At 53.1% G+C, this 13182-nt stretch overlaps 1 protein-coding gene across 1 annotated transcript in view; it reads left to right on the top strand.

The window, feature by feature from the left end:
* Window positions 1–5546: 5546 nt before the first annotated feature.
* Window positions 5547–13182, top strand: part of LDLRAP1 (low density lipoprotein receptor adaptor protein 1) — a 22790-nt gene continuing 15154 nt past the window's right edge. The window contains exon 1 of the mRNA XM_007459138.1: window positions 5547–5726. Coding sequence (XP_007459200.1) covers window positions 5639–5726 — 88 coding nt within the window. The 5' untranslated portion in view covers window positions 5547–5638. The remainder of the gene's footprint in view (window positions 5727–13182) is intronic.

The following is a 13182-nucleotide window of genomic DNA, read 5'->3' as shown; positions in this document are numbered from 1 at the left end:
GCAGTCTAGTAGGGAGACAGAAAAGACAACCTAAGGATTTCTAGACCAGAGGGATAACACTAACAACAGTCTGTCCCATGTGTCATGAGGCTGGGAACTTTTCACACATCACCTCTACCCCTCACCGTACACCCCACTGTACAGATGGGAAATATGAAGCCCAATAGTATGAAATAATCTGCCCAGGATCACACAGCTGGCAAGGTCAGGTCTAAAATCCTCATTGTTCTGACCCTTGAGCCTGTCAGTAGCCTTAACCGCTGCAACGTCCTGCCTCCATGTTTCACGTTGCACTTGGAGCACAGAGCAGGGAGCACCTAACCCTGCCTAGGGCAGGTGCAGGGGTGGCGTGGGAAAAGGTTTCCCAGGAGTGGACATTTGGTCTGGGTCTTGAAGGATGAATAGGAGTTTGCCAGTTTGAGGGCAAAGTGGAGAAAGGCATGCCAGGTGGAAGGAAAAGGCATGGAGTTGTAAGCGGGCATAGGAAGTTTGAAGGATGAGAGAACTGGGTGCTTTGATGAGAGTGTGTGATGGGGAAGGAAGGTTGGGATTTTAGTGAGAAGGGCCTTGAAAGCCAGGCAAAGAGATTGGGTCTTTATCCTGCAGGCTTTGGGAGCCACAGGAGTTGAAAATTCCTAGAACTATGGAAATATTATGGCGGGGTTTCTATGATGTCTGTTTTTACAAAATCCCCTGAAGCGGTGCTTATCAAACCATCTGTGGGGAAGGACTGTTCTTTAAAACTTTCTAATCTGTCACAGACCAATACTTTTGTTAAATACAAGGAAAATGAATTACTAGAAAAATAAAATTTTAAAAATACAAGCCTATTTTTCTCATTATGAGATTCAAGACAAAATTACTCTATCAAATTGCTCTACGAGTTCTCAACCCTTAATTTCTGCACCCACTTTGATAGAGATGAGCTTGTCCAGGGATCTTTGTTACAGGCACAGGTTGAGGACAACACAGGTTCTCCTAGTAAGAGTTAAGTACTCTCAAACAAATCCCATTCTGGAGATGAGGAATCTGTTGCTCAGAAAAGGTAAGTGGGTGGCCCAAGATCACACAGCTGGTGAGGGACAGGCCTGGGATTCAAACCTGGGGCTTTCTGCCTTGCTGTACTCAACCCATGTGGCAGGTGCAGCCCAGTCCCTCAGCAGAGCCTTGTCCCAGTCCCTTAGCCTTATCCCTCCCCTTAACACGAGGTCAAGAGCCCTGCAGATGGGGAAAGGGAGTCAAGATAAGAAGGGAACTTCCTTGCCCAGGGTCCACTGCAAGAGGGTGGCAGAGGCGGCCAGCCTCCAGGTCTCCTGACACCAGCCTGTGATCAGTTTCGCCACTCTGCCTACCTTCATGTCTGTGCAATGACCTCTAGGCCAGACAGTGCCAAGGAGGGCAGGGGTAGGAGAGGCAGGAAGAGGCAGGGAATGCATCAGTTGCTGGCAATTACACAGTGCTTTGTTATTCTTAATTAGCTCAGCAGCTCTATAGCCAGAGACATCGCTATGGATGTCCAGGCTGAGAAGGAGACAGCTGCTGGTCCCGCCCAGGAGGGCAGTCTGGGCCAGTAGGGGCCCCTCAGGAGCACCTCCCCCAGCCCCTTTAGGTGGTGCTGCTTCTCCGACTGCAGAGGGTCACCCACTTGCTGGAACCAGAGGACAGAACTTAAGTCAAGCCCTTGGTTGTGTATTGAGCACCTCCCCTGTGCCAGGCACTGGTCAGCTGCTCTCAAGTACCCTGGGGTGAATGATGGTTTCCAGCCCCCGTGCTTGAGGCATGCTCAGCTGCTGGGGAAAGCAAACAGTTTCACCAAAAACCATAAAAAATGAATGATAACCAGTGTTACCATTTACTGAGCACTTGTCACATGCCAGGCATGGAGCTAAGCATTTCCCATATATTATCTCACTGCAGCCTTGCAAAGCCCTCTAAAGCACGTAATATCTTCATTGTACATATGAGGAAACCGAGGCCCAGTTAGCTAAAGTTCCGTGTATATAGATGGAGGCTCTGATTTTAGAGCCCAGGTATATAGAACTCCAAGATCAAAAAGTTGTCTAGGAGTGTGTGTGTCTGTGTGTGTGTGTGTCTGTGTGTGTGTGCACGCGCGCACACACCTATTGGGGAGGAAAGACAGGTGTGTGGGTAGCTGTGACTGCAGGTGTTGGGGAGGAGGCCAACCAGATGTTCAGTGCAAAAGTGAGGAGGTGACCTGGCTGGATGTTTCTGCAAGAGGAAGGAGCATGGAAAAGGTCTAAGGAGGGAAGGGTTCCGAGGCGACTGGTTGGGGCTGCTGGGTCGGTGGGACACAGCAGGCAGGAGAGGAGGCCCTGTGGGCTTGGTGAAAGGTCAGAGCCAAGTCTAATCAGAAATCCCAGGGCAGTAACCCAGGTTCCCTCAGATTCCCTGGGAAAGGGCCGTCTCCCGCCTGGGTCTGAGGGGAGTGGGGGTGGGGGGAGCAATGAGGAGAGGTTGAACTACCCACAGCTCAGACTGAGCCAGGCTGGTTCCAATCCCAAGAGAGCTCCTATCCCTGGGAGCCAGTCAGAAATTATGGTAATAATAACCACTCCATCTTCACTGTTCACCCAGTGAGGAAAGTGATTTTAGTTTTATTAAAATGTGACATAAACAGCACTTATTATATGCCAAACATAATTCTAAAGATGTCCCAAATGTTAATTCTTTTAGCCACCCATTTTTACAGATAAGGAACTGAGGACTGTGGGATTTAAATGACTTGCCTAAGGTTATAAAGTAGGGAAATGGGGGAGATGGAATCCCAGACTCCAGTGTTCATGGGTTTCACCACTGTGCTTTGCTGGTTGGCTGGGGCGGGGCGGGGGGGGCAGCGGAACACACACTCTGCTGTAAAAACTCCTATTTTACAGATGGAAAAACTGAGACCTAGTCAGGTGAAGAGACTAGTTCAGGAAGACAGATTATTTGAGGAAATCAGGGCTCCTGATCCCAGTCTAAGGCTTTGGTCTTGGTCCCACTGCAAGCCCAAGTAATAGCTGGAGAGAAGCCGAGAGCCCTCCCAGCTCCCTGGCACCCACTGTCTCACTGGGGTCCCATGAGGGCCCAGTGGGGGAGAAAACAGTAAGATTACAATTCTGACACCATTTTCCTAAAGACAAAAGCCAGTTATTCCCATAGGTAGCTTTTCCCTCCCTTTTATTTATTTATTTTTTTCCTTCTGATTATTAAAGAACATAAGATCACTGTAAAATTTTTTACAAAGTTAGATCAGATAAACAAAAAAGAAAACAAAAAAGAAAAGCCACCTTAAAACTCTTTCTTGAGTACTGGTGTACTTTCAAGATTTCTTTGCTCCCTCTCTGTTTTCATAAGCATCCAAGCTAGGAGGTAAGAGACTTGGCTTCTGGTCCAGGCTTGCTGTGTGACCTTGGGCAAGTCTCTGCCCTTTTCTGGGCCTCAGGCTCCTCACTTGTGAAATGAGGCTTTGGACATGGTGACCTCAGAGGAGGCCCCTCGCAGCTCTGACCTTCTGTTTCTGCTTCTGTTTCTGGGACTAGCAGACGGGGCACAAGCAGGCTGCCCCTCTGCGGGGGATGCATGGCTGACAGCTCCCAGCAGGTCACCTCCGGCAGGATGAGATGGCCCTGGAAACAGCCTTCACTGCAGCACAGAGTGCCCAGGCTTGCCTGCTTACCAGGCCCATATGGTACCCCCTGCCAGCCGGACACCACCAGCTGCCCTTCACCAGCCAGCCCTGGGTGATTACTTTTCCTTCAGGCTCCAGAATGTTCTCTCTGCCCCAGGGCCTAGCTGGCTCAGGGCTGGAGGACTCAGCCCTGGGGACCTACCTACACATCACCATAGCCCTTTGCAAGAGAGGTTAGCCTGATGTGGTAAAAAGCTCGAGAGAGGATGGAAGGGAGGGAAGAAGGGAGGAAGGAAAGAAACACTGACTGTATTCCAACTCCGTTTGGACCCCTTGTTAGGCATTTGGGATTCAGAAATAAATCAGAAAAACTTATTGCCCTTGAAGAACACAAAGTCTGGTGGAAGCAAATAGAGTAGAAATGGGCAGCTGCAATACTGCTGAAAGCTCAGGCTTGTGGCATCCCACAAGAAGTCTGATGGATGTTAGTCGGGAAAGCTTCCTGGAGGAGGCAAGTTTATAGGTGAGTTCTTCTTAAGGAGAAGACTCAGACTTTCCAACTCATGTTATTTATTACAGACAGCCCTGTGGAATAGGTATTGTTGCCCCTTATACAGATGAGGCTCAGAAAGGTGAATTCACAACCACCAAAAGGAGGAAAGCTGAGTTCAGACTCCTGGCATTCTACTCTAGCCTAAGGCACTGGGTTTGAGTTCGATCCTGGCCTCTGACTTGCAGAAACCTGCAGTGAGTGCTTCTCTCCCAGGCCTTGGGCTCTTATCTGTAAAGTGGGTCTACTACTGGCTGCAGCGTTGCTGAAGCAAAGGACAGAATGGCCGAAAAAGCACTTAGCTTATAGAGGAATGTCAGCCTCCCTGTCCCGCTGGTGACAGCACAGTCCTGTTTTTCCCCCAACATGGGAACAGGACTCCTGCCTTCTGAGCCAGAAGCAATCCCAGAGACGGAAGGTCACCTTACTGATGCAACATGCCCACCCCCCAGAAGCCAGGCTGTGGCCTGGATATATGTGCTCTCCTTTTGACCCCCTTTGGTAAAGCCTGACAAGAAGGTACAGGATTCTAGAGAGAATTCTAAATCCTGGACTTAGAACATCTGTGCTTGAGGAATTCTAGAATCCAGACTCCTCTTGAAGTGCCTCCTATCAAGCAGGGAAGCCTCTGGGTCAAGGTCTGGTAGATTGGAAGGATCACTAGAGACAGGATCTCATCTCACTTTACAGATAAAGATTAAGACCCAGAGAGGTGAAGGATTTGCCTGAGGTCAGTCACACTGAAAGTCAGTGCTAAAACTAAGACTCCTTTCCCCACACCTCAGAGCATAACACCAAGGCCACACTACCTCTGAGGCTACTTGGGGAGTAGGGGGGGCAGGGGGCCACCCAGAGTGCCCAGGTGGTGCCAGGGAGCAGGCTGAGTCTGTTGGGCGAGTAAAGTGCCCAACGGGTCTTGCTAAGGCAAACTTTATACTCCGGCCCTGTTCCCAGCAAAGTTCTACCACCGTCAGCTCTCTTTCCAAGCCTCCCACTGCAATGGGCATCACCTTCCTCTTGGACAAGCCCATTCTCTCCCGTCCTCAGTCTCCCCATCTGTAAAATGGTCTCAAGTAACTTTCAGCTGTCTAGAAATCCTAGGCCAGCGCCTCCCGCGGCGGGAGAAGCGGCTCTCGGACCCTCAGCCTCCTACCTGGTGGGAAATAAGGGGTTTGGGGAGATAGAGGAAAAGAGGGGGCGTCGAGGGCTTTCGGCTCGCTGCCTCAGGGGCGCCCTTTGTCTGGACGGCCTTGGGGAAATGGGGCAGAGACCGGGCGGGGCGGGGCCGGGGGCGGAGCCTGGCCGGCCCTCGCCCCGCCCCGGCGGACGTCGGCGCTGAGCTCGTGCGGGGGAGGGGAGGAGCGCGGAGCCCGTGAGCCACCCGGCCCCGGCGGAAAGTTTTCCCTGACGGAGTTTTGGCTGCGGCGGCGGCGGCGGCGGCGGCGGCCCGAGCGGCCATGGACGCACTCAAGTCCGCCGGACGGGCGCTGATCAGGAGCCCCAGCCTCGCCAAGCAGAGCTGGGGGGGCGGCGGCCGGCACCGGAGTGAGTGCGTGCGCGACCACCGGGGCCCGGCGGGGGCCGGGCGGGGGTCGGGGCGCACGGACGCCTCTCCTCAGAGCCCCGGGAGCGGGGGAGAGGCAGGGCCTGAGTCGCTCCCTGCGGTCCGGAGCGACCTTACTCGGCCCTGCGGGATTCGGGGTCGCCGAGGGTCAAGCTGCGTTCCTACTCCCGTCCCCATTCTGTGCGGCTGGGGAGGAAGGGCAGAAGCTGGGGGAAGAAACCGGAGCTCGGCGTCCCCAGGTGCGGGCTGCAGTCGGAGGGAGGTTGCAGGTCAGAGGAAGAGACTTGCGCGACCCTAGCACGTCCCCTCTTTGGACAGCCCGGGGAGGCAGGAGCTCAGCGTCCGTACCCGGGGGAGGGGGCAGGGGGCAGGGCCTTGGGAAGATACCCCCATCCCGCACCCTAGCACTCTGGCCCCGAGGTCAGCGGCCGGCGGTAGCCCCCTTGCCCCCTTCCCCTAGTCCAACCCACGACGTTACCTTTTGACTCCCGGGCGCCCAGAAGCCGACTCAGTGTGAGCCCGGGTTTGCAGGTACCTACTTGAAGTTGGGGGCGAGGCTCAACCTGGGGTCTCGGGAGGTACCTACCACACACCGGCCCATCTAGACCTCGTTGTCGCCTCCTCTGGCTGGGTCCAGGTGCCACGGCCGGCCTCCTCGCTATTTTTGAAATCTGTTTGTTTCTCGCACCTCCCCGCTTGAACTTCCGATGTCCCTGGGCACCCGGGCGAATGGCAGACTCTGCCGCCACCTCTCCCAGGGGCGTCTGGGAGCCTGGGAGGAACCTCACCCGGCTCCCCCTCCTCTCCCTGTCTCCAGTTACTCTCAGGGAACCCGTCACCTGGCACCCTCCCCTGAGGCCTGAGAAACCCAGCCCTTTTCACGAGGAGAAACGGAGGGGCTTGTCTGGGGTCACTCAAGCCTTCCTGGTAGATATGGAGCCAAAGCCAAGACTCCTGCACACTGCCCCCCATGCCCCAACCGCCTGGGACCCTGGCCTCTTCAGGCACCAGGAAGCCGCTGTCAGTACAGTCACACCCCACCCCCTTCCCTCTTGGCCTTCCAGGGCTCTGCCAGGGGAGCCCTAGTTCGCTAGGCCCAGGAGAGGCCCAGGAGTGCCAGCGTGTCTGAGCCTAGGGAGCCTGCCCTGCCCCACCTCTTGCCCGGCTCTGTGGTTCCAGCTGTGCCTGCCTCCTAAACCAAGACAAGACTGGCATTGGGAATGTGGGCTGGTGTCTACGGGTGGGGGTGGGGTCAGAGACCATTAGGACTGGACTAGGCCAGGGATGCACCCGTCTCCCACATTTATTGACTCCCAAAATAGCTCCTTTAAATATTTGTGGGATTTGATCAGGACTGAGAATGACGGCCTGTTCCAGTGGGGGAACCCTGCAGTTTTCTCTAGGGATAAGGGAGGGGGGCGGGGCTCTGGGTAAGGGGAGGAAACTTAGGAGCCCCCCTTCCCTTGGTATCCTTCACTCAATATGGGGAAGAGTGAGAGTTAGCCACCTTGGATGGTGGGAAAGCGCTTCTCCTGCCTGCTCTGATGTTGGACAAGTCACTTGTCCTTTCTGAACCTCAGTTTCCTCATCTGCAAAATGGACATAACAATTCTGACCCCATAGGGATGTTGAGAAGGTTATTGACAATAACACTTCCTTCTGGCACCTAACTGGTGGTTTCCTTCTCCCCCATTCCCCTTCCCGCTGCCTGTCGTGGACCTTCAACATGATACTTAATGTGGTGGAAAGAGTTTTGGGGGCTTAGAGCCTGTCTACGTCTGTGGAGGAAAGAAGAGGAGAGCCCCCTTCCTATTAGGCAGACCCCAGTGAGCCCAGAGTGCCATCCTGGAGCCTTCTGGATCCAGAATAAGCGAGGGCGAATCCCCACCTGTCCCTGGTTATTAAGTCAGTTTTCTGATCTGTAAACTGTTAATAACAGGAATACCCACCCACCACAGATTTTTTTTGGGGGGGTGCAGGTTAACTGAAATCATGTTTTGCCTGGCATAGAGAAAGAGTTCAATAAATGGTAACTACTGCTTTTGTCCCTCTACCTTTTACATAGTGTTTTTGCCTCCATTATTGCATTTGCTCCTCAGAGGTGACAGAGCAGGGATTCTTATCAGATTCATTTCTCAGATAAAGGAGCCTGAGGCTCAGGGAAGTGGAGTCACTGGCCCCAACATGGCCACAAGTAGAGAGGGAAGCCATGGGGTGTGTCTGGGGTGGAAGTGCTGGGGCAGCCTGGCCTGTGGTGGTGTCCCAGCCAGGCCTTGGACCCAACCCTCAAGAAGGTCTGAGCCCTGTGCTTGAGTTTTGGGGCCAGGCTGAAGCCACTGGAGTTAAGGTTAGATTTTTTTTTTAATGTTTTTTTTTTTTCTTATTAGTCACCCTTTTTTTTGTGTGTGTGGTACGCGGGCCTCTCACTGTTGTGGCCTCTCCCGTTGCAGAGCAACAGGCTCCGGACGAGCAGGCTCAGCGGCCATGGCTCACGGGCCCAGCCGCTCCACGGCATGTGGGATCTTCCCGGACCGGGGCACGAACCCATGTCCCCTGCATCGGCAGGCGGGCTCTCAACCACTGCGCCACCAGGGAAGCCCTAATCACCCATTTTATACACATCAGTGTGTACAGGGTTAGATTTGATACCCGCAGTCGGCTATGACTTGCTCCTCACCCCTCAAGGTCCTCAGCTGGGATTAGCGTGATCATTGTTTTATTTGCAGAGAAACTGGAGTCCAGAGAAGGACTTGCCTGAGGTCCCAGAGCAAAGCCAGCAGCAGACAGCTTTCTTTGCCCTGAACCTCATGGCTCCCTGTCTCCCAGTTAGTGCTGACTTTGAAGGAGGGCTCTCTCCTTCTCCCACACATGGCTTTTCCCCCACCTCTTTGGGAACCATAAATATTCTGTCTCAGTCCCTTGCCTGGGTTTTCCTTTCTTCCAGCTGCCTGGAAGGGTGGTTCACCCTGGCCCCTCAGTGCCCTTATTTCCAAGAGGAGTCCCTCTGACCCTCGGGCTCCTCCACGGGTTGTCAGAGAATTCCATGAGAATGGGTAGAAACAAAGCTGGTTTCAACAAAGCTGGTTCATGGTGGTAGGCGGGGGACGGAAGATCTATTCATCCTTATTTATAATGTTTATAATGAAAAATATAAATAAACCCCAAACCATAATATGTATTGAGCACTGACTGTGTGTCGGGCACTGTTAGAGGTGTTGGCGAGTCTGGGGAATGCATGCATCTCTCTTTGGATAGCGCCAGCCCTCTCGGGGAGGAGGTAGACAGCATGACCAGGGTGCAGATAAGTGGGGTGCTTGTGGGTAGTGGTGACGCCAAGAGGAGGAGGATAAAGCCGGTGAGGGAATGATGGGTGGTGTCTTTGTTTGGGTTTTTCTAGAAGCAGATGCTGAGATAGGGATCTGAGTAAAGTCACTTATTTGGGAAGAGATCCCAGGAAATGATCCCAGGAGAAGCAAGAAAGGAAAGGAGTCCAAAGAGTGGACAACATGAAGCCAGTTTCCATTGTGGGTGGCTGGGATGCCACCTGTGGGGAGCTCTGGAGCAGTTACTCCATTTGAGGGGCAGTTCCTGTCAGTGGTGGGAGGGGGCTGCTGGGAACAGGAGCTCTTACTGCCCCAGCCCCCGTGGGCATCTGAGTCTCCGGCAGCCAGAGAGTGGCGTGTCAGGGTGGCGTGTGTGGAAATGGTACCCACCAAGGAGATAAAGGTGGGGCACTGAGAGTGTCAGTGCAGGGGGTCAGGGAAGGCCTCTTGGAGAAGGTGTGGAACACACATATGAATACAGTACAAGGAGGGAGGAATCTGGGAACAGCATTCCAGCCAGAGGGAGCAGCAAGTGCAAGGGACATTTAACTGGAGGCTGGGACGCTGCTTCTCACAGGTCTGGCGGCAGAGGGAGGGGTGTGTGGCTTGAAGGAGTCAGGTCACCCACTGCCCACTGAAAGTGAGCCAGACGCTCCTTTCGGGCAGCCTTCAGGACAGGATACCCGTTCTTCTTGGATGACCCTGAGCCTGGCCCTGCTCATGGGAAGGGGCTTGGCGCGCTGCAGGAGAGGGCAAAGAGCACAGCTATGGATTCAAGGCCCAGCACTGTGGATTATGAGTCATGGCCAGACCCCTCTGAGTGTCTTCATCTGTGAAATGGGAGTCCTAATATATCCTTGACTCTTCTCATAAAGTACTGCAAATGGCTATGTACACATTAAAGCTCTTTGCACTTGACCCTTGGTAATGACACAACACTCACACTTGGTATCTACCAGGTACCGTTCTAAGCCTACCTCATGCATACTAATTTCATCCTCACAGCAACCCCATAGGGTGGGTACAGTTGTTGTCCCCATTTTTAAATGACGAAGCCAAGGACCAGGGGGGTAGAGTGACTGTGAACCCCACAGTCCGTCTCCAGACCTCATCATTTTAACCTTGACAGCATATTTTTTTCTTACAGTATAAGTAGGTACTTAGGAATGGTAGCTGCTGCTATTATCTTTTTTTTTTTTTTCGGCCGGGCCCCCGCAGTGAAAGCGCCGAGTCCTAAACACTGGATTGCAGGGAATTACCTTTTTTAGATTATTATTTTCTTTTGATAGTCTTAACAACTTCTCAAATTTGCCTAGCACTTTTCACATGCTGAACCTTTTTCTGATGATGCTCCTGCAGGCCTGAGCCCATTTGTCAGATAAGGAGACTGTGGCCTAGAGAAGCAGCCACACTCCAGGTCACAGCAGAGCTTGGGTCCTTTTTTGAGGTGTCACTCTGTGGCTCCTGAGGCCATATCCCCACCAGGCCGGAGGAGGCTGGAGGCCAGGACCCCTGCTGGAGGTTCCCCCCTGCCCCATGGGTTTGGCTGCAGTTCTGATGTTCCAGGCACCAGCCAGGCTGGGTCTCCCAGGGCAGCAGAAGGGGCACAAGGGCACAAGAGCTCTGACTCCTGGGCAGGGGCCCGCTTAATAAGAAAAGAGTACATGTTTGCAGCTACAAGTTAGACTGGGCATATGGTCCGTCCATCCCCAGCTAATTCTGACAGCAGGTCATCTGTAAAATCGTAAAGTTAAAATAGTGCAGTCATTACCCACGACCGGGCCAAAAATAACGAGGACCGGAACAGCGCTGTGGACTCAGGCCTGTATTTGCCTGGTGGCCTCCGGGAGCTCTTCCTGAAACCCTGGGCTCCTCCTGGGAAGGAGCATGTGGCCTCCAGCCTATCTGAGGTGGCTGGATGGTGACCGGGCCAGTGTAGCAGTGAACCCTACCTCTGTCTTTATTGAGTGCTATTTGGTTCTGGTTTCTTCAGGGAGGGAGTGGGGGTGTGAGAGAACTTACACCTCACTGAAGAGATGAATCATGCCCAGAAGTATGGGCGCGGAGGCAGGGTTCCGTGGAGGGGCAGGAGGATCTCTGCTGGGCCTGGGAGGGGCAGGGAGAAGTAGAATGAGATAGCAGCAACGTTGAGCAGGGATGCGCCTTCTCCATACGAGCTCCTGGGGGAGGCAGACATGCGTGGCAGTCCTTCAAGAGGAAGACACGCAGCAGGCAGCTGCTTGGTGGTTGTGATACGGCTGTGGGAGGAAGAGAAGGAGATCCATACTCAGGAAGGGCAGGGACAGGCCCCAGGAGGCAAAACCACGGGTGGGGCCCTGTGCTAAGCACATTACATTTTATTGTCTCATTATCTCATTACATTTTATTATCTCATTATCTCATGTGTTATTATCTGATCAAAGGGTCACCACAGCCCTGTGAGCTGCAGACTTTTGCTTCTCCCACTTTATAGAAGAGACAGCTGAGGCTCAGGGAAAGTAATTAACTTGCTCAGGCTCACTCAGTGGATTTTAGGATTAAGGCCCTTGCTCTTAAACCACTAGGCTATATTCCCTCAAAGAAGGCCTTCCTGGAGGAGGCTGGGTGCGAGGGGTTTCAATCAAGCAAAGGGAAGGGCATTTCTGGTAGAGGGAGCTCCTTGAGCAAAGGCACAGAAGTGGGAAAGTAAATGTAACGTCACGGGAAGAAGCTGTGTCTGATTGTATCGTCTGCTGTGTGCGTGCCTGCATGTGTGTGCGTGTGCTTGCATGCAGGGATATTGTGGGGGAGACGAGGCTGGGCAACCTATAATTTCACAACAGTCCTTGTGGGAGTTGCCTGTAGTGCTTTGGGAGCTGGGGTCCCTCTGATTGCTGTGTGACCTTGCACAAGTCCCATCCTTCTCTGGGCCTCAGTTTTATCATCTGTCAAGTGAGGAGGTTGGGCAGAGGGTCTCTGAGGCTGATGAGTGGCAACCAGTCTACCAGGGCTATGTTCCAGGAGGCCATAGAAGAGGGGAAGGGTCAGGCCAGGGAGGGAGAATTGCAGAAAAATGCCGAGTATTTCAGAGGTCAGGGGGGACTGGGGAATGTTTTGACAGCAAAGAGGTCGTCTGTGACCTTGGCAAGCTTTGGCCCTTTTGGAATGAAGGGAGCGGAAGTGGCTTTGGAGAGGGGCCAGGAAAGGGCTGAGCTGGCGGAAATGGGAGAGAGAAGACATGAAAATGGGGAGAGGAAGGATGTTTGCTGTGGGGCAGGGATGGGTAATGAGATGAACAAGGCCACCCCTGATGGATTGGTATTGCCAGCCAGGAGCCTTTTATTGAGAAACAGTCCAAAGCCTTTAAATCAGAGGGAATAGGGCTGCAGTTGATTAGCAATGTCTGCCAAGGACACAGGCGACAGGCATGGCAGCACATAGTCTGCCACCCTTGCTTAGATGAATATCGAGTTGAAAGTGGTGGTCTAGGCATCTCCACACAGAGAGGAAGCCTCAGGAATTAAGAATTATGGGGGGAAATACCTCTGGCTCTAGGAACTTCTCCATGACCTTTTGCTAAAGGAGGGTAGTTTGCCTCATGGCAAGATAGTTTGCCTAATGGTTAGGAACTTGGGCTTTAAGTGTCAAATAGACAACTAATTTGGCAAATTACTTGTCCTTTGAGCCTCAGTTTCCTCCTCTGTGAAATGGGAATGAAAGAATGCCAGCTTGCAAGGTAGCCGTGTTAGAGGTAATGGTAAGAGCTGCTGCTTTGTTGTTACTGTAGCTCTGTTTTGCCCTGATGGTGGCAATATTCTTGGTTTCTTTGAGAGCAAGGCCCATGTCTGAGTTGCTCCAGGGTGCCCATCACCAAACCCAGGCCTGGGACACCTCGGGGACTTTCTGATTCTCTTTGGAGGATCAAATGAAATAGACTCATGGTTGATGGGACAGAGGATGGGGTCACTTTGGGGTCTTCTCAGTGGGGGTTGGCTTCATGTGGGGCGGAGGCCTAAGGGCAGAGGCTGGAGGGCAGTGGTCCAGGGTCCAGAGCTGAGGATGGAGTTGGGGCACTGCAGGCCTGAAAGCCTTGGGGTTGTCTGGGTTCCTTCACTCAGGAATGCCAGCTGCATGC

Source organism: Lipotes vexillifer, unplaced genomic scaffold (genome assembly GCF_000442215.2).
Source record: "Lipotes vexillifer unplaced genomic scaffold, Lipotes_vexillifer_v1.1 scaffold496, whole genome shotgun sequence".
Taxonomy (NCBI): Eukaryota; Metazoa; Chordata; class Mammalia; order Artiodactyla; family Lipotidae; genus Lipotes; species Lipotes vexillifer.
This window is presented reverse-complemented; position numbering and strand designations above follow the sequence as displayed.